This window comes from Nuphar pumila, chromosome 13 (genome assembly GCF_984573655.1).
Source record: "Nuphar pumila chromosome 13, dmNupPumi1.hap1.1, whole genome shotgun sequence".
Classification (NCBI taxonomy): domain Eukaryota; kingdom Viridiplantae; phylum Streptophyta; class Magnoliopsida; order Nymphaeales; family Nymphaeaceae; genus Nuphar; species Nuphar pumila.
Genome location: NC_143261.1, coordinates 85,282,592 through 85,302,153, shown reverse-complemented (window position 1 = coordinate 85,302,153; position 19,562 = coordinate 85,282,592). Strand labels below are relative to the sequence as shown.

The following is a 19,562-nucleotide window of genomic DNA, read 5'->3' as shown; positions in this document are numbered from 1 at the left end:
ATTGGTACTGGAACAATCAATATCGTATTCAGTTGTAGTGATCCCTCTATTTGAACTAACGCAAGAAAAAGAGAGGGCCACTCTGTTCCTGCAAGTTTCTATCTTTCTTCTACCTACTGTCTCCGGAACAATCTTTGTAAATGAAAAGAGAAAAATCCCCAACCATTTATTTTTCATCAATCTCGAATCAATATTCTCTCCTATTTGCTGAAATATGAAAACCTATCTCTTGAAACTATAAATTACAGTCATTTTCATCTCATTTATATTATAAACTAAATCACCCAGTTGTAAAAAGCCCACAGACCTTTTGGGTGCTTCTGTTTTGATGTTATATTCAGTGTTCCTGCTTATTCCATAGAGAAAAGGCCAACACGATCAAACTCTTCCCTCTCTACATTTGATTCCCTCTCTACATTTGATCGACATCCCCACTTCAAATCCAGAACTTTTTTCATCTGAATAAAACCTTAATTTGTTGAATCTTAGAAACTAGATCTTTCCTATTTGCGTATTCAAGAATTTGTGTCTCTGATCCCAATTCTTCATCCTTGAATGTCTCTAGTTTGTGGCATTCCTCTCATTGAATGCATATACTGTGTTGCTTGTGCTCGTTGGGCATGGAAACGTTGTCTCCACACAGCTGGCCATGACAGTGAGCATTGGGGTCTTGCCACCCCTGACGAATTCGAACCAGTTCCTCGCCTTTGCCGCCTAATCCTAGCTGTCTATGAAGAAGATCTTAATAACCCACAATGGCCCCCAGATAGTGGGTATCAAATAGATCCTGCCTTGTTGATCGTTCGGAAGAAGTATGAGCATACTCTAGGCCGAGCACCTCCTTACTTAATTTACCTTGATCACAGTAATTGTGATATTATTCTTGTGATACGTGGCCTTAATTTGGCAAGGGAAAGCGACTATGCAGTTTTATTGGATAATAGGCTCGGACAGAGGAAATTTGATGGTGGATATGTCCACAATGGCTTGCTGAAGGCAGCTGGGTGGGTCTTAGATGCAGAATGTGAAACTCTCAGAGACCTGCTTGAGAAGAATCCTGGGTACACATTGACGTTTGCAGGGCACTCACTTGGGGCGGGAGTGGCAGCACTATTGGCAATGGTGGTTGTGCAAAACCGAGATCGGTTGGGGAACGTAGAAAGGAAAATGATTAGGTGTTTTGCAATTGCTCCTGCGAGGTGCATGTCTTTGAATTTGGCTGTGAGATATGCTGATATTATCAATTCTGTTGTGCTCCAGGCATGGTTCTTTTCCTTTTGTTCTTAAATGCTCTTCTTACTTCCCTCCAAAGTTACATGGAGAGAAGCATTTTGATTACTGATGGCATGTTAACTTTCGAAGTAACGTTAATTTTGCTCTCAGTCATGGACCTAGCTATATTTAACACTGGCAGGTCAACAATAAAACATTATTTATCTAGGTAGCATCCTAAGTTTCGAACTTATGCAATTTCTATTCATCTTTAGGGTCCAAATATATATATATATATATATATATATATATATATATATATAAGAGCTCCATAAAGGATCACATGCACACACACACGGGAAGAGAATTCCAGTAGTTCAACCCCTTCCTGGCATTTTTTCCACTGTCTTGCTGACCATTAGATACTCACTGAAAATTGTTAATAATCATCTTTCTGTTGAGATCACATAATTCAATGCAAATACGCCACCTTAATGCAATGAAAGTATTGCTAATGGCTGAGTTCTTCTGTTAAAACCTATGATTCAAATCATGCATCCGAATAAAAAGAACAAGCCTTATCAGAAAAGGAAGTTTGATTATTGGAATCTTCTTTCTGTCAGCTAGAAATATATTGGATATTGGCAATTTTATCATTCAGGTGAATTACCAATAGCGAAAGTGTCATGCTCGAAGACACTCCCACATACTTGATTCGTTCATTATAAAGGGTTGGTCCCACTCGTACTGCTAAAAGAGCAGGCCTTGCATATTTTCCAGTGTCACTGTCTGAAGAATTTTTTCTATTTCTCTCTGTCCTCAAGTAGAAATTCCCAAACCTCCCCTTTTGGATTGTGTATTTTCAAAACTAGGAATGCTCTTGAGATATGAGAACCTTCCCAATTATCTAAATCATACAATTAAGTGGAAGTGAAGGTCAGCTACTTGTAAATAAATTGTAGTTCCTATTCTTGATCTTTAATACTTAAGAAAAAAATGCCAATCTTCTTTTATGTGCACCGTCTTACTTTGTTCGATGGGGTCAAGAGAAATGGAAATCGCACCTACATCATAGCAATATAGATGTCAAAAATGGATCTGTCTAAAGAAACAAAAAGATTTAAAACACTCGGCAGTGAGCCATACAAGCATAATCCTTGTATATTGCTAGACCGAGAACTAGTCTGTTAGTCTTGGATACTCTAAGATAGTTGATGTAGATGGTGTATGCCTGATCGAAGAAACCTTGTTAATTAATGTCTAGCATGTGAATGCATGATAAGGGTGCTCGTAATGCTGCACTGTAATCAAGCTGAGGGAGAATCTCCAGCTTATCTACTATTATATGTTTATGCATTGCAATTGGTGTGCAGGAAGGCCTGCAATCAGCCATTCCAGAACTATGGGATATTCATGTCAGTTGAGAACCACACTTACATGGTTGTTTTAAATAATAATGGATTAAGGTCTGTCAAGTGGAACCATCAAATTTTGAATTTGAGACAATCAGTTCGGAGGCACCTCTGACAGATTACCATTAGATGTGCCTTGTGTTAAAATGTATATACATATAATATGTATATATACATATATGTATACATTGTTAAGAAGTATGTATATATAATATATATAAAAAATGTATTCATACATTTTATATATATATATATATATTCTTTTATCATTGTAATATAGGTAGTTATTTATCACTGTAATAGGTAAATACCCTCTAGGGGTATTTTCATCTTTTCCTCTTATAATAGGTTCTATCTTCTAGGAACAGATTTTCTGTTTTTTTTTTTGTTGTTGTCTTTATCCCAAAGATTAAGGGTATTAAGGTCCTTGCTCTTATAGTCATTGGAGGCATCCCAACGGCTATATTTATAGCCATTGGGAGCTCCCAACGATTCTATGGGAGCTCCTTTTTTATATAAGGGACCTCTTGTCCCCACTTTAGGTAATGCTATATTTATAGCTGTTGGGAGCTCCCTTTTGTATATAACGGACTCTTGTCCCCACTTTAGGTAATGCTTCTCTTAAGCTTGCTCAATAAAATATATATTTTTTATGTTCTTGTGTTTCTCTTTTTAATTCTTTGTTGTCTTGTATGCACTTAGTGCCTGTATAGTGCCTTTGTGCTCTTGTATTGTCCCTTAGTTGGACTTGTGTATGTTCATGTGCACTTTATGTTTTCTTGTAAGCCCTTAGAGGCCCTTATTTTGTATTTTCACATATTTCATTACATACACACTTAAGTGTGTATACATATTTGTATACATATATACGTATGTGTATACATATATATTATATATGTAAATATTGCAACTAGTTGTAACTATTTTTTCCTTTTTTCTTTCTTTTTCCTTTTTAGTTAGGTTCTTTTTGGACTAGTCATCATAGAGTTGACTAGTCAAATAGGGCTGTTGGAACAATCCAAACAACTCTATTTGTAGCCGTTGAACTGTTCCAAGAACTTTATTTGAGCTCGTGTATAAACAGGGGTGAACCCCCTCATTATTTGTAATGCATTTCTTTTCATTTTGGTGATTAATAAAATATAATTTTTATATTCTTTGTTGTGGAGAACCCTTTTGTGGGTTTTTGTGAATGTGTCCTTAGTGACACTTTTGTGCTTGTCCATTTGATTTATTGGTGGACATTTTGGTTTGTAATTGGAGGATCGTATTTTCTCACATGGTATCAGAGCAAGGTGTGTTCTTTGAGATTGAAGAAAGTTCGTTGGCTAATGAAATTGTTTCGTTCGTGCTCGTGTTGGTGGTTGCAACACAAGCTTGCTTTTTTCTTCGTGAATCATCTCAAGTGTTCATGTGATTAAGTTGTGCTCTCTTGAAGGTTGATTTGTTCGTTGTGCTCGTTGATCTACTCAAAGTTCGTGAAAGTGGTGTTCATACTTTTTGTGTTTTCTCTTTCTCTCTGTCTCTTCTTACCCTTGTAAAAATGGATGACAAAAAAATTATCACCGTTATGCCCATGAAACTCAATAATATGAATTATGTTGTAGTCTTCAATTATGAAGCATAACATTTGGGGAAGATGGTTGTGAGGATTAGTGGATGGTTCCAATCCAAAACCTAAACTACTTCTCATTAAGGTGGAGAGCGAAAAAAAAGTTTCTCTTTCCGAAGTGAAAAAAACTAAAGCTATAGCTAATTATAAAAAAAGTGGAAAGAGTGGATAGTAGGACATGCCAAGATTATGTCTTGGCTCATCAATGAAAATGACATAAAAAAGTACTCTATAATTGCAAAATTCAAGCATGCCAACAATGCTTGGGAATACCTCAAGAACATGTATTCCCTTAAGGATATTGCATATGTATGCAATTATTTAAAAGACAAAGTTTGAATTATGATTCAAGGTAACAAAAGTATTAGAGAATACTATAACGAGTTATCCGAACTATGAAAAGAATTGAATTTACTTAAACCAAAGTGGCATTCTCCCAAAGATATTGAGCTCTGCCAAAGGCAAATCGATGCAGAACATTTTTACCAAATTGTGAATGGTTTGAGGCCAGAATTTGAGTCTACTAAATTAGCTTTTTTGCATAAAAGCAATCTATTGTTGATACAATAGAGAAACTAAGCATGAAAGAGAATAGGTTGAAGAAAATTCTCTTAAAAATGATGAAGAATCTGTGTTGGTCGGCTCAGATCTTATGCTCGTACTTATATATCATCTCACTTTGGGAAACAAACAAATGACTATGACAACAAAAGAAAAATCATTTGTCAGTATTGTCATGAACTCATTAAATCTATGTGTCCCAAACTAAAGAGAAGGGATGAAAAGTACTATACGGAGAAGAAAGTGGCTACGGTTGAAAGATCTCAAGAGACTAAGGACAACGATACCTCTCAAGATACATCCATTGGAATAGTTAAATCCTTATATCAATTGGTGGAAGATCTTCAACGTCTTCTTAGAGGACCTTCTTCTTCAACTGGAGCCACTGTCTCATCCAACACCAACCCTGATAAATTTTTTTGGCTTTTTAATTTTGGTGCATCTTTTCACATGACCTTAAATCATGATATTTTATTCGAATGTCATAATAACTCAAGTATGCCAAATGTTTTCATTGTCAATGGCACATCTCTTGAAATCAAAGAAATAAGAAATTTTGAGAAAAATCTTTCAAATACAATAAAAAAATTAGATATATTCTCAAATTAAATTTAAATCTTCTATCTATCTCCCAAATATCTGATTATGGTTGTAATATCTCTTTCTCTTCAAATGAATGTTGGGTGCAAGATCGTCAATCAGGAAAGTTGATTGGGCAAGGCCATAGAGAAATAGGTCTCTATTATATGGTTTTTTTGGAGATACCCAAAGATACATTTTATTGTAATGTCCAAAAATTAGATTTAAAATTATGGCATAGAAGATTAAGACATCTCAATGTATCCAAAATTCAATATTTTCCAAGATTGAAAAAAATTTGTAATACTAATGACTTGTGAAGATTGTGTTCTTGGAAAAATGATGAGATTATCATTTAATGATAGAACTTTTATTTCTTTTAGACCACTTGAGTTAGTTCATTCGAATGTTTGGGGTCCTGCACCAGTTATGTCTAAAGGTGGATATGCATATTATGTTATATTTGTGGATGATTTCACTAGATATACTTGGATTTACTTTTCTTTTTTTAAAAGGCAAGCTGGGGTTAGGCAGACCCCCCTACTAGTTATACAAAAATACCATTGAGATTTGAACTTGCAACGTCCCAACACAAGGTGACGTGCACTAGCTGCTCCTACTAGACAAGCAGAGCCCCTATTAGTATACTTGGATTTCACTAGATATACTTGGATTTACTTAAACATAAATTTAAAGTTTTTTCAATTTCAAAATTTTCATAAGTTGGATAAAAATAGATTTAATAATGATATTTCTATATTTCACATTGATTCAAGAGGAAAATTTTTGTCCAATGAATTTAAAAATTATCTCAACTTACATGGCATGACACATCAAAGATCTTGCCTGCATACATCACAACAAAATGACTTAGCTGAAAGAAAACATAGGCACATTGTAGAAACTTCAAAAACTTTACTTATTGCTAGTCATGTGCCTAAGGTTTTTTGGGCAGAAGCCGTTTTGATCATTGTCTATCTTATAAATAGAATGCCATCTTCTTCTTTGAAAAATATTTCACCAGTTGAAAAACTTTTTAAACTCACTCCTTATTATTCTAGATTAAAAGTATTTGATTGCAAATGTTTTGTTTTAACCATAGTTGGCAAACCCGGTGATCCGACTCAAAAATCGCCTAAGTTGGATCAGATCACCCATTAACTGGGCCACCAATTCACCCCAAACATGTTTTAGCCAGGTTCGGGCATGTGCCTGGCTTGGCATGGACTCGGCAACTCGCAGAGTCAGTCTTGAATTAGACAATTTAGGATTGAGGCTACACCAACCAGTTCATACTTGATTCACCGAGTCGACCCGGGATTCGTATTGGTTCGTTATGATACAAACCAGTTTTAAGGTATAAAAACCTTTTTCAAAGGGTCTCGACAGTCTGACAGTTGAGACCCTTCTTCCCCTCCGTTTTCCCGCTCTGAAATTTGGGGTGTTTACAGGAGTCCAGACGAACCCTAGCATCTCTCTGTTGACAATCATGATCTCAGTCTCTTTCTCTTTCTCTCTACGAGGGAAGCCCAAGAGGTCCTCTATCTGGAATTGTCGACGAGTCTCTCTCTCTCTTTTGTTGCCGCTCTTCTCCTTCGCCCACTCCAATTTTTTCTCCTTTTTTACCGCAAAGTGTCCTGTGAGAGGGATAACAAGATCATCAATATGGCGTCCTTCACAGTTGAGAGGGAGGATCATACAATTGGGAACATCCTCAGGACGTAAACCCCTAAAACCGTTGACAACCAGTTTTTTTCTCTCTCTCTCTCTCTCTTTCTCTCTCTCTCTCTTTCTCTCCGTGAGGTGAGCCCAGGAGGCCCTCTCTCTCTGCAAGGCGAGTTGAGTCTCTCTCTCTCTCTTTGCGAGGAGAGTTGGGGCCCTCTTTGTTTTTGCATGACTTGCCGAGGCCCTCTCTCTCTCTCTGCATGACCCATATATTTTGTAGTTTTGTTCTTTGATGCTTTGATTTAGTGAATTTGTTGCTTGGGGTTTGATTATTTGCATTCACATTATAGAAAACATAGTGTTATATTCAATATTTAAAGTATTATTAAAAAAAAAACACTAACAAAATTTAGGTCCTAACCCATTCGAGTTACCGAGTCGACCTGCTGACCAACAAGTCAAAGGTCGGGCAATCCATGTCCTTGTCATGGGTTTGCCAACTATGGTTTTAACCAATAAGAATGCCAAATTTTCTCTTAGGGCTATCTCTTGTGCCTTTCTTGGTTATGCTGATAACCAAAAGGGATATAGGTGCTATGACTCTAAGACTAAAAAACTATATATTTCAAGAAATATAACTTTTTTAGAAAATGAAAACTTCTTTGATAAGGATCAATCTAAGGAAGTAACTGAGTATTCTTTTTTGCTTGATCTTGTTTCAAAACAAGATATTGATGATTGTGATTGTGCGTATGATTTTGAGAATATTAATGAATCAAGAGATATTGAACCTCTTGATGAACTATCCCATGATGATGAAACTTATATACGATTAGGGGTGTTAACGGGTCGGGTTTACGTGCACCCAATCTATACCAAACCCTATAGGGTCCAGGTATGATGATAAATAAGAAGACCCAGGTCCGGTTAATACATGGAGTCGGGTATAGTTTATGAGATTTTATACCAGACCCAGGCCCAACCTGAGTTCCGATTAAGACCCATAAATTTTCAATGTAAAAATAATAAAAAATATTATTTTACTCGGTATATCCCGGGTCTGGTTAATGTAGTTCTTTTCGGGTCCAGGTATGATTTCTCTTATGGTGGGTTCGATTAGACCTGGGTCCAAACTTGATACCATACCCAAAAATCGAGGCCAGGTCTAGTTCCACCTGGGTTCAAACCATAGCCGACCCGTTGATACCCCTATATACAATATTCTAGATGGGAAAACCAAAACCCTCCATGTGCACTTGAGAAATTTTCTAACTTTGAAAGTGAAAATGGACTGCAAACTAGGAGATCATCTAGAATATCAAAACATCCATCGAAATTTGTATCCTATGACTCTTTCTCCTCGAAATACCAACCTTGCATATCCTTGATCCATTCTTATGTAGAACCATCATCTTATGCTTAGGTCAAAGAAAATTTTGAATGGGTTAAAGCGATGAGAATAAAATGAGAAGCATTAGAGAAGGCTCAAACTTGGACTATTCAAAACCTTTTATAAAAAACAGAAAGCCATAGGTTATAGGTAAGTATATAAAATAAAAACAAAGAGTGATGGGACTCTTGAGAAATACAAAGCTAAACTAGTTGTCAAAAGGTACTCACAAGAGTATGACATATATTATGAAGAAACCTTTGCTCCTGTTGCCCGTATTACCACTGTTAGAACCCTCATTGCAATTGCTTCACTTAAGTACTGGTCTATATATTAAATGAACTTTTAGACATTGGTTTTAGATCCTATTTGACTAACACTGCTTTGTTGTTGAGCCCTTTCTTATTTGTCAATTGCTAGACTTGATATAGCACATGTTGCACACACATCTAGTCTGTTTCAGCATGCTCCTACATATGTTCATATGGGAGTTGTTTTGCGTATCATTAGATATTTTAAAAACTCTATTTCTAGAGGCTTGTTTATGTTTTCTTCATCTGCACTAGACTTGCTTATACTGATGTTGATTGGGGAGGTGATCCTAACAATAGGCATTCAACCACGAGTTTCTGTGTTTTCCTAGGTGAAACTCTAATCTCGTAGCGGTGCAAAAAGTAATAAAAGGTCTCTCTTTCTTCGACGAAGACTGAGTATCAACCCATGACCACTACTACAATGGAGGTGGTATGACTGAAAAGATTTCTGGATGATATGAGAATCTAAATTCAAGGAGCTTCAACGATGTATTGTGACAATAAGAGTGTTATCTACATAGCTAACAACCACACATTTCATGAAAGAACCAAGCACATCGAGATGGATTGTTATTATATGTGAGGAGTATCTTCAAGGCATCATTGGTCTACCATATGTCACATTAGAGTATCAATTGACAAATTCCTTCACCAAACATCTCTTTGCTCCTAGATTTCACTTCCTTCTTAGCAAACTTTCAGTTATTTTACCGTAAGTTTGAGAGGGAGTGTTAAAATGTATATGCATATAATATGTATATATATAACATAGTCACCTGTATCATTAAAGGTAATTTCTCAGTGAAGGTATTCCTCTAAGCGATTTTTCAAAAGTTAATAAATCTCGAAAATATCTTTGGAGTTTAAAAAATTTGAAAAAAATATAAATAACAACAAAAAAAGCTAAGAAAATAATAAGTTTTGCATTGTTTTTCTTTCAAAAATATAAAAAAACATGTTTTAAAGGTTTTAAAATATAAAAGAAACAAAAAATAGGAAATGCAAACTTAAAATTTTAAAAAATATATTTTCTCAAAAAATATCGCGATAATATTGTGATATTATCATGATATTTTGTTTCTGGCGATATTTAAAAAATATTGTGATATATTTGCTGATATTATCGACTACCTTGAAAAAGCTGATGATATCACGATATTTTCAAAATATCGGTGATCGGCCGATAATATCGGCGATATATAATATATATGTATACATAAGTATGTATACATATATATTATATATGTAAATATTGTAACTAGTTGTAACTATTTTTCCCTTTTTTCTTTTTCTTTTTTAGTTAGGTTCTTTTTGCACACACACGAAGAAGAGAAAAACAAAGATACAATTGGACACAGCTACACACATACACACATACACATGAAAGAGTAAGACATGTTCGAACTCCAAACTGCAAGGAGAGAGGATGCCAAATTAGTTTTGTATTGCATGAGTCTAAAAGATCAATAAAATAGATATATCTGTTTATATCATTCTTTCTTTGATAATTCAAATAAACCCATGAAAAGTGCCAATATGAAGTCATTAAGGTTCTTGTAATTTTTATCCAAATAAGCAACATTAATCATAGAAAAGATGATTTAGTCTGAAACTGGAACAAATAGAGGTACAATTACAAAGAAGGCATGAACACTAAATAAATAAAAAACTGGAGTGTCCAGAATGTTAGCGTCAGTATCACTGTCACCAATTGTTGGATACAGTGATGGCTGGTTGGTAGGAGTGTCCAGGTAGTAAAAACTGATTTTGAATAGATCTTAGATGATTGCATTATATGTTAAAAATCTAAATTTGTTGGGTCTATCGTTCTCTCTTCATTGTATATGGCTCAAGAGGTAACAATTGGACCAAATTAAAACCTTTTGGTGCTTGTTAATTTTTCTCATTACTTGTTGATATTCAGTTATAATTGTTTTCTAATAGGAATTTTGGTGATGCAGGATGATTTTTTACCACGAACAGCTACACCTTTGGAAGACATATTCAAGTCACTCTTCTGGTAGAACTCTAAGTCCTTTTCTAATCTTCATGGTTTCTCCCACGTTACCAATCTTTTGTTTCAGGACACACATTGAGGGAATTTGTGGAAATGATTAGAGGGAATCACAGGAAATGATTTGAACTTTGAAGAGAATTAAGGAGTTTCTCACTCTTGTTTGGGAATTTTTAGTAATTCCTTAAAGGATTCTGGCTACCAATTTTCCCAAATTCTTTACTTTGGGAGACGATTCTTCATAAATAGGAGTGAGGAGGAAATGACGGGTAGGGTTGAGATGGTATGTCCTAAAATTATGGGATGATTGGTAAGGGGAGAAGGGAATAATGTGGTATAAGAAGAGTACAGTTTCCTCAAATATGGTTAGCTGATGATTTTCCAAGGGAGTCGGAAACTTTAATGGTGAAGGAACTAACAATTAACCTCCTAATAGGAGTCCAAAATGAGGAAAACAGAGGATTTGAAACTGGGAACTTCCTCCCAGTCTCTCATTTTCTCTTAATTCCCTTCTGACGAACAACCACAATTTTGACCCCTTGCTGCCCATCTCCCAGACCCTTAAATAAGATTGGTTATATAAACTAGCATTCAAACCAAGGTTGCCAAACTAGGAAGCGGAAGCGGGAACGATACGGAAGCGGAAGCGAGAAGCGAGAAGCGAGAAGCGAGGCATTTTAAAATTTATAGGAAGCGAGAAGTGAAGTATCAATTTGAAAGCAAAATATGAATAAAAAATGAAGCAATATGGTAACTTAAAAGGAATCGAACAAGAAACAAATAAAAATAAAAATAAAAGTAAAATTGGTCATTCTTATATTTCATGATTTTTCAGTAAAAGAATTAATTTTTTGTTAAAATCTAATAACAATGGTTACCAATTTAGAGAAAGTACATGGGAAGTGAGTGAAAGCGTGAGAGAAAATACATGAAAAACATGAAAAGAAATGTGATAAAAGCATATAGGAAGCATAGACCATGCGTATGGGAAGCATAGAAGAAGCATGGGGGAATCAAGATTCCCATGAAGTTTCGGAAGTGAGGAGTATTGCGCTTCCGAAGCGAGCTTCCTACCTACCTAAGAAGCTTCCGGTAACTTTGATTCAAACTGTCCTTTCTTTTTTCAAATGACCCTAAATGATGAAAACTACTGAACTGCAGTTCCTTTCAGAAAGGTCAAGGGGCATATTTTTTCCATATTCTATTAAGAAAAAATTATAACAATCAAAATCAATGACCTTGTTTTTCAGTGTGTTAAGTCAAAAACTGGTTCTCTTGCAATGTTTTCATAATGAGTCTTCTAGAAGTTGTCTTTTATTCCTTTATGGGACGTGTGCTTCTCTCTGCTTGTGCTCACTCCCATGCATATGTTAGACGTGTTTCTGTAAACAGAAGAATTTCTTAAATTTGTGTTTGCATGTGTGTATGTCTGTCTCTGTGTGTATTGCAGCGTGCATGCATGAGTATGTGTGTGTATGTGTGAGCCTCACAATTAAAAGGGGTCTTTCTGTGGACAGTTTGCCATGCATATTATGCTTGAGATGCATGAGAGATACATGCATACCAGAAGACAGAATGCTCAAAGATCCTAGGCGACTCTATGCTCCAGGCCGGCTATACCACATTGTTGAGAGAAAGCCATTCAAGTATGTGCAAATGCAATTATTATTTTTTTCTTTTTCTTTTCCCTTTATTCATGGTGGAGGATGTGGCTCACACACATGTATCTTTGAAATTGCTGACTAGATTGGGGTGTCTATTACTTTCTTTGGGAGAAAAATTAAGTTTTTATCACTCAGGATAGATAGAACTGATTATCCATATCGCTGAGTCCTAACAAGATAGGGAGGAAACCTCACTTCCCGGCCACCAGTGAGGGTCATACTCTGCACCATAATTCACTAGCTATGGCATACTGTATGAACCACAACGTGAACTTCTCTCACTGTTCAGGCCAATGCCATTTTTTGAGTTATCAATGAATGACAATAATAAAGTTTTAATCATGGTAAAACTGGAACTTTTGTATAGATTAGGACTACAACAAACAACAACTACGCCTTCATCCCAAAACAATTGGGGTCGGCGATTTGTATAGATTAGGACTCTTTCAGAAAATTTGTTTCTAATTGGTTGTTCCACAAAATGTTGTTTAACTGTAATTGTCAGATAATTAGTGTTCAGATTCATGTGGAGAATACTTCAAAACTATGATCATTGGTTGTTATATCTTTGGCTTTCAAAAAGTAATTTATTTCTTTCGTCTTTGAAAATGTTTACAGCATACCAATTGAGTTTCTGTTTCCTGGAATATGTCACACCTAGCCCATATGGTAACATTGTTCTAGTCTGAACAGGACACCAAGTGCATGACTTGCCATTTTTTCACCGGCCTACACTTGAATAGCCAGAAGTATGTCACCACAAACAATTTCAAGAGAACATTTGCATGTAGTTGTTTGTGAGCTAATAAAATTCATTTGGTATTTGGTATGATTTTACAATAAAACCAAGTGTTTCATTATGTCTGGAAGCAACAAGGAGATTAATGAGACCTGCTCATAGTTCTAAAGAAACTGGTCAGTTATGCTTGCGGTTTTGACTTGGCTAACCAAAAGATAGCTCTTCCTAATGTTGCAGATGCGGAAGATTCCCACCAGTTGTAAGGACGGCTGTGCCTGTGGATGGCAGGTTTGAGCATATTGTCCTCTCATGTAATGCCACATCAGACCACGCAATTATCTGGATAGAGAGGGAGGCTCAGAGGGCTCTAGATGTAAGTCCATCACACCACTATAACTTTGAAGTTGGTTACTTTGAATTCTAAATAGGTAACACCAAAAGACGTGATCATCTTTTTTTTTATATTTACATGGAGAAACCACCCCCAGGATCAGAGACCTAGCCGTGCTGGCTCTGCCTGCCATACTTAAGGTCGCTGAAGGATGTGATCAGTTAACAACTATATGTTTCCGAAAAAGCACCCATGCTCACAATATTTTCTGATTGATTTGTTCACTTTGAGGTTATTTCTGGTTCCTTACTGCCTTTGAATTATCTTTTGTCCAACATCATCAAGACCAAGCTATTGTCAATAGGTTGGATGGTTAGGCCACTTGAGAAGAATGCTACTCATATGCAAAAAACAGAAAAAGTCTAACAAAGGTAGTAAATTATTCATGATAAAGTGCATGGTTTCCGTTCGGATAAAATGATTTAGTTCTTGTTATGTTGGTCGGTCCTTCTCTTACCGTTGTAGATATTAAGACTTAATAATAGTAATACCTCATTGGGTGATAAAAAGTCTATATTAGATTTTCCTCCAAAAAACCCACCAATGTATCTTCACAAGCTTTGTTACAAGCTACCAGACTTATCATCCTGTGCTTATGACATAGACATTGATCATTTTTTCACGCAAATGTGAATATTTACTTTCATATCAAGGTTCATGATTTGCTTTTTCCAGATACTGAATAAATCGTGCAGAATGGTTAGGGTTTACAGATTAAAAAATACCACCTTTATAACGTAAAAATTTCAACGAGATCACAATTTTCATGGCTACATCCTTCTCCATGGCTGTTGTCAGTTTCATGTATTTTCTGTTAATTTTGCCCCACTAGTAACTATTTTCATGCACAACAGTTGATGTTGGAGAAGGATAGGATCACAGAGATACCACCAGAGCAGCGGATGGAACGCCAAGAAACACTACAGAAAGAACACAGCGAGGAGCACAGAGCTGCACTTCAAAGAGCAGTAACACTAGCAGTTCCTCACGCTTATGCGCGGTCTCCGTATGGCACTTTTGATAGATCCAACAGTGAGCATTCTCTTGCAGGCAAGTACTCGTCGAGCGCTAGGAAAAACAGGCAGGAGAGCTGGGATGAGCTCATTGAACACTTGTTTGAAAAGGATGAGTCTGGTCACATGGTTCTCAGAAAAGCATAAGCTGGCAAGTTACGTAAATTTCTGATTTTTGCTATTGATTGTATTATTGTTGTTTTTTCAAGTTTGCACATGCAGAACAGAAGAAATATAAATTTTCTATTGAGATTGCAAATTTCTTTACAACACAGGAAGGCATTAGGTTTCTCAAGTACAGTGTTTCTTACACACACGTGTGTGTGTGTGTGTGTGTGTGTGGGGGGGGGGGGGGGGGTCGAGGAGTGACAAAAAAAAAATCCTCTAGACATGGTGCATGTGGATAATCTCCTCTCCAGTTTACAGTTACGTACCAAGCACCCATTCCCCTGCAAGATCAGAAAGAAAGGCATGCATCAGCTTCCTCTTTTCTTGCTTGTAAACAAAATCAAAGTACTTGGAGAAAATATGCAAGATGTTCAAAATGAACGAATGATGTGGACTCTTTTTTTCCAAACTAAGAAGCGAAAAGGAAAGGTATAGAAGCCAGCAGTTTCTCTTTCAATTGTATCTACGCACAGAGATGCACATAAAAGGTAAATGAAAGAAATACAACAGTAGTTCAGAAAGTGAACACCTACCAAAAGCACGGGACTTGGTAGTAGCATTAGTCAGAGGTACAACAAGAATTCAAGCAACTGTGATGACAACCACATTGGGTATCACTCTCAATTTGTTGATAAGCCTATTTCACAGAAAAAAGAACAAACTTTATTAAATTTAACAAGGACACCATGTCAGGAAAGCAAGCACATATATATGTTTGTGCATGCATGCGCACCCACTCTCTTACATCACCACCAAATGCATTAGAAGTCACAACTCTTCTTTTATTTATCTATTGCTTAAAACATCAACAAAACATAGATCCTGGCATAGTAGGATATATGCCCAAGAAATAAGATTAGGGATGTGCAATTGATACCAACATAAACCAGAAATAAACTAAGCACTGGATGTGAACCAGTAAGGTTGAGACGAGCCCTCCTTTTTCAAAGAGCAAGCAAGACAGGAATGCCTGTAATTCACCAGCAAGTTAGATACCTCGAGATACTTTTACAGCCTTGAAAATATGCTAGAGAGAGAGAGAGAGGCATTAACCTCATGAAGATGGTTAAGAATTCTAGCTCGACTATCACTAATCTCAAACTCTACATATCTAGTAAACTGGGTAGAGAGAAAAAAAAAAGAAACATTTACCAAAGACTCGAACATCCCAGCAGAAAGAACACAACTATATTTTGCATATGGAATAGGTAAACGTAAAGGGCAGATAAGAAATAGTATTTACCATGCATTCTCTTCACAAAGCGCTCAAATTCTAAGAAGTTGTGTCTCTCCATCAGAGCTGGGCCCAGTCTGAGATAAGTGAATGCAGACAGGTGCCTATTATCAGGATCATTCAGAGGCTTCGCATTCTCCAAAATCTTGTAATAACCATCTCTATCGTGACATGGCAGAGCATTCTCACTGGCTACATGTATGTTAACATCCCACGCAGCATTCAGCACCTGAAGCACACACAACAATTAATATAGGTTCCTTTTTCTGCAGTAATGAAATGGGAAAAAAGGACCTAAAAAAAAAACTCGAGGTTTCTCTTGAACATAAATGCAAGACACAGTGTGATTGGTAGCAGTGCACCAGTTACGATATGCACTTTTGTGTTCAACTATGTCACCTGGGTACGAGTGCGGGTGTGAGCACGGGTATGGAGGGTACGACACGGTAATTCTAAAAAATGTGGGTAGGGGGACACAGCTATATATATATTAAATATCACATAAATACAAAATAAACTGAATATAATCTAAATATATATATTATATCTAAAATATATATTATATACTGAAAATATAATTATAAATTAAATACAAATTTGTATGTATGGAGGGTAAAATGGTGTGTCCAGGTGTCGACGCGTGTTGACACGGGGATACGTATAATAACCATATTTTTTCTGGTAATTATTTGAATTTTTTTCCTTTATATAATGTGAAATATGCAAAATGGGCCTAGGATCCGTATTTCAGATCCAAGATCCATAAAAGGGTATGTACGTATAGTATCATGTAAACCTATTAGAAATAAATAAATAAGAATAATATTATATATATATAATAATATTAATAAACATAGGAAATATATATATATATATATTATATATATATAACTCAAGGATCCACTGTTGGATCCATTCGGATCCAACTCGTGGATCCACATCGTATGAGTGAGGCGCGGACCCAACTAGAGGTTGGTTTCCAGGTCTCGGGTCCGAACCCGGGCCGCGCCCTGTGAGAAAAAAAGAAGAAGGGGTTGTTGTTTAAGAAGCCGATAGAGGCTTGCCCGATAAATCGGGTGTTAGGGTTCTAATGAACCCTAACACAGCCGAGAACCCAAAGCGATGGGGAGGGGGGCGAAGCGCAGCCGCCGGGGAGAGCTCCTCCCTTTTCGGGCATCCTCCTACAAGAGGGGGTCCCCGAATCCCCTCCCCTCCCACTCTCTTGGTCGACCTCGTCCGCCCTCTCGTTGCGCTCAACGCCGCCGTCGCCGGCAACCTCAGAGTCGTGTCATCGAGGCCGGCGAAATCATCTTCGTGGTAGCAGCCGACATCTCCCTATTGTCTTTCTCCCCCGTTTTCTCACTCTTCCTCCTGATCGCCTCTTCGCGGCAGCACTGTCGAGGCTCGGCCGACCTTCCTCTCGCTACATCAACCGCCTCCAAAGCATGGATTTCTGAGGTACGGGTTTCCCTTTTTTATCTCAAATGAGAAAAGGAGCACAAATTCGTTTTTATGCACTAGATTAGTGAATCAAATGGGAAGGGGGTAAATTTTAATAGTAACCCTAATGATCTATGGTTGAAATCAATGTTTTTTTTTATGTTTGAACACTTTTTCAAAATAAAACAGCGTATGAGTGTAATTGCATCCCTCTTTCCTATGTTCTGTAAAGATTTCAATATTGTGGTTAATGTACCATATCGTCTTGACTCCAAATTCTGAAAACGGGAAAACTAGATAGAGAAGCTTAGATATTCTCATATTTTCTTGTGTCTCAAATCTTGAGTGGATGTATCCAGTGTTAATCATCTGAACACATATATTCAACTTATTAATCTTCCAAATACGTGTAAGTTTCAAGGAATAAAAGACAGGCCTCTGTTAAATTCTTATATTTCTATTATGTTCTTGCTGTTTGCTTGTAATGTTGGTCTGACAACTGTTATGAAGGAATACATAGTTTTCTCCTTTGCAAAAAAAAAAAACAGCAGGCTGGGTTCAACCGAACCAGCCTGCATGCCAAAGGCATTCTGGGTACTGTTTGGGTTTAGCCCAGCCGCCTGGGTCATAGTTGTTTAATATATATATGTGCATTCAGTTGTGTGTTTTTAATTTCCAGACTTAACGTGCTAATTTAGTTGACTGCTACATGCAAAGGAATGATACTGTACAAGCCTGCACTTAGTTATACGTGTACATGGGTAATAGTATGCACAGGCCAGACATGTTATGTTATGCTTGAAAAACGTAATGTTTCATAGTTGTCTCATTGTACAGGTGCCTACTTAAGTCAATATGGGTAGTGCCCTTATCAAAAAAAAAAAAAGAGAGAGAGAAAAAAAGGAGAGAGGGCGCAGGAAGCCTGGGCAGCAGGCTAGCCGAGTGCAACTCGGCTGGTCAGGCGTGACCAGGTATGGCTACGCTTTGATAGGCCGCAGGCCCAGCTGAACCCATTCAGCTGGCCCGGCCTGTCATACTGGTGGTGCCCAGCCGAGTGGCTCGGCTGGACAGCGAAAAAAAAAGAGAAGAAAATTTGTTATAGATTTAATACTGGGTGCTGTGTGAATCTGAAATTTTGCCTTAAATTTGTATGAAGGTTTCCAGATTTTGTTAAGAGCATGAGCTTTGATTCTAATACATGTTATGATTAAAAATTTTCCCACATGCCATGATTTGAAATGACATACTTGAATAATAGGTTGTTTCGAGGTTGTTTCAAGTACACTTGCATACATAAACCGAGTGAGAGCATGCAATGAATATGTATATTCAGAAGAAAACATTGCACTATGAACTTTTATATATATATATATATATATATATATATATATATATATATATATATATATATGCAAAAAAGAATCATGCATTGACAGGGTATGTGCACTCAAGAAAGTTATGCTTTGATGTATGTGTCTGCAATGCAAGTATGCAGGTGATATGAGTATGTGTAATGAATGGAAGTATGTAGTTGGTTTTACGGCTGCAGCCGGCTGTTTGTTTAAAAAAAATGAGGGTCAGCTTTGCATGATAATTTTCATAATTTGTTTCCTTGTGTTAGTCTAGCCTTATTCATGCTAAAGATTGAAACTTTTGACCTGATATAATATGTTGGATCAAGGTAATATTGCAAGGCTGTATCTTATGCGTATGCATACTCTAACTCGATGTATTTGGCACGTGCAACATTACTTGAATGTTCACATGTTTAACTAATGTGCATGTTGCACAAAAGTAATGCATGCGACATGAACATGAAAACTTGAGCATGCATTTTGACATGAGCATGCGAACTGAATGAAAGCACGCAATGAATATGAAGTGTGACTCGTGCACATGCATAGGTGTATTATTGTGTTATGCTCATCTTTAAATGACATAAATGAATGTGCATTGGGAAGCATTGAAAGAATGCATTGGCATGTTCCTTAAGATTTTTGCATATGAATGCATAGATGATCAAGATGGATCATGGTAGGTTGTGGATGCTTTGAGCCGGTGTGCTCCTTGCTTTACTTGTTTATGCGTTGCAAAAATCATATTTGATATTGTCATTTTAATTGTACTGTTTTATGGTTGCCACGGGTGGTAGAC

The 19,562-nt window shown here is 36.7% G+C and overlaps 2 protein-coding genes across 3 annotated transcripts in view; one reads left to right on the top strand and one right to left on the bottom strand.

Moving 5' to 3' along the window:
- Positions 1-263: 263 nt before the first annotated feature.
- On the top strand, positions 264-14,834 carry LOC149818963 (uncharacterized). The gene is made up of 5 exons (XM_089984879.1): positions 264-1,260; positions 10,707-10,765; positions 12,277-12,405; positions 13,400-13,535; positions 14,408-14,834. Exons 1-5 carry the CDS (start codon positions 556-558, stop codon positions 14,711-14,713), a joined length of 1,335 nt encoding a protein of 444 aa, XP_089841005.1. The 5' UTR covers positions 264-555; the 3' UTR covers positions 14,714-14,834.
- The window catches only part of LOC149818962 (beta-amylase 2, chloroplastic-like), a 32,841-nt gene continuing 28,065 nt past the window's right edge, over positions 14,787-19,562 (bottom strand). For both annotated transcript variants that reach the window (XM_089984877.1, XM_089984878.1), the window contains exons 10-12: positions 15,978-16,197; positions 15,268-15,371; positions 14,787-15,015 (exon numbers count right to left, since the gene is read on the bottom strand). In XM_089984877.1, coding sequence (XP_089841003.1) covers positions 15,355-15,371; positions 15,978-16,197 — 237 coding nt within the window. In that variant the 3' untranslated portion in view covers positions 14,787-15,015; positions 15,268-15,354. The remainder of the gene's footprint in view (positions 15,016-15,267; positions 15,372-15,977; positions 16,198-19,562) is intronic.

Excerpts from the sequence above, each read along its gene's own strand:
- LOC149818963 (XM_089984879.1), top strand. The coding sequence starts at position 556 with ATGTCTCTAGTTTGTGGCATTCCTCTCATTGAATGCATATACTGTGTT. Across the intron at positions 10,766-12,276 it reads ATATTCAAGTCACTCTTCTG|TTTGCCATGCATATTATGCT; the intron begins GTAGAACTCTAA and ends TTCTGTGGACAG. Across the intron at positions 13,536-14,407 it reads AGGCTCAGAGGGCTCTAGAT|TTGATGTTGGAGAAGGATAG; the intron begins GTAAGTCCATCA and ends CATGCACAACAG.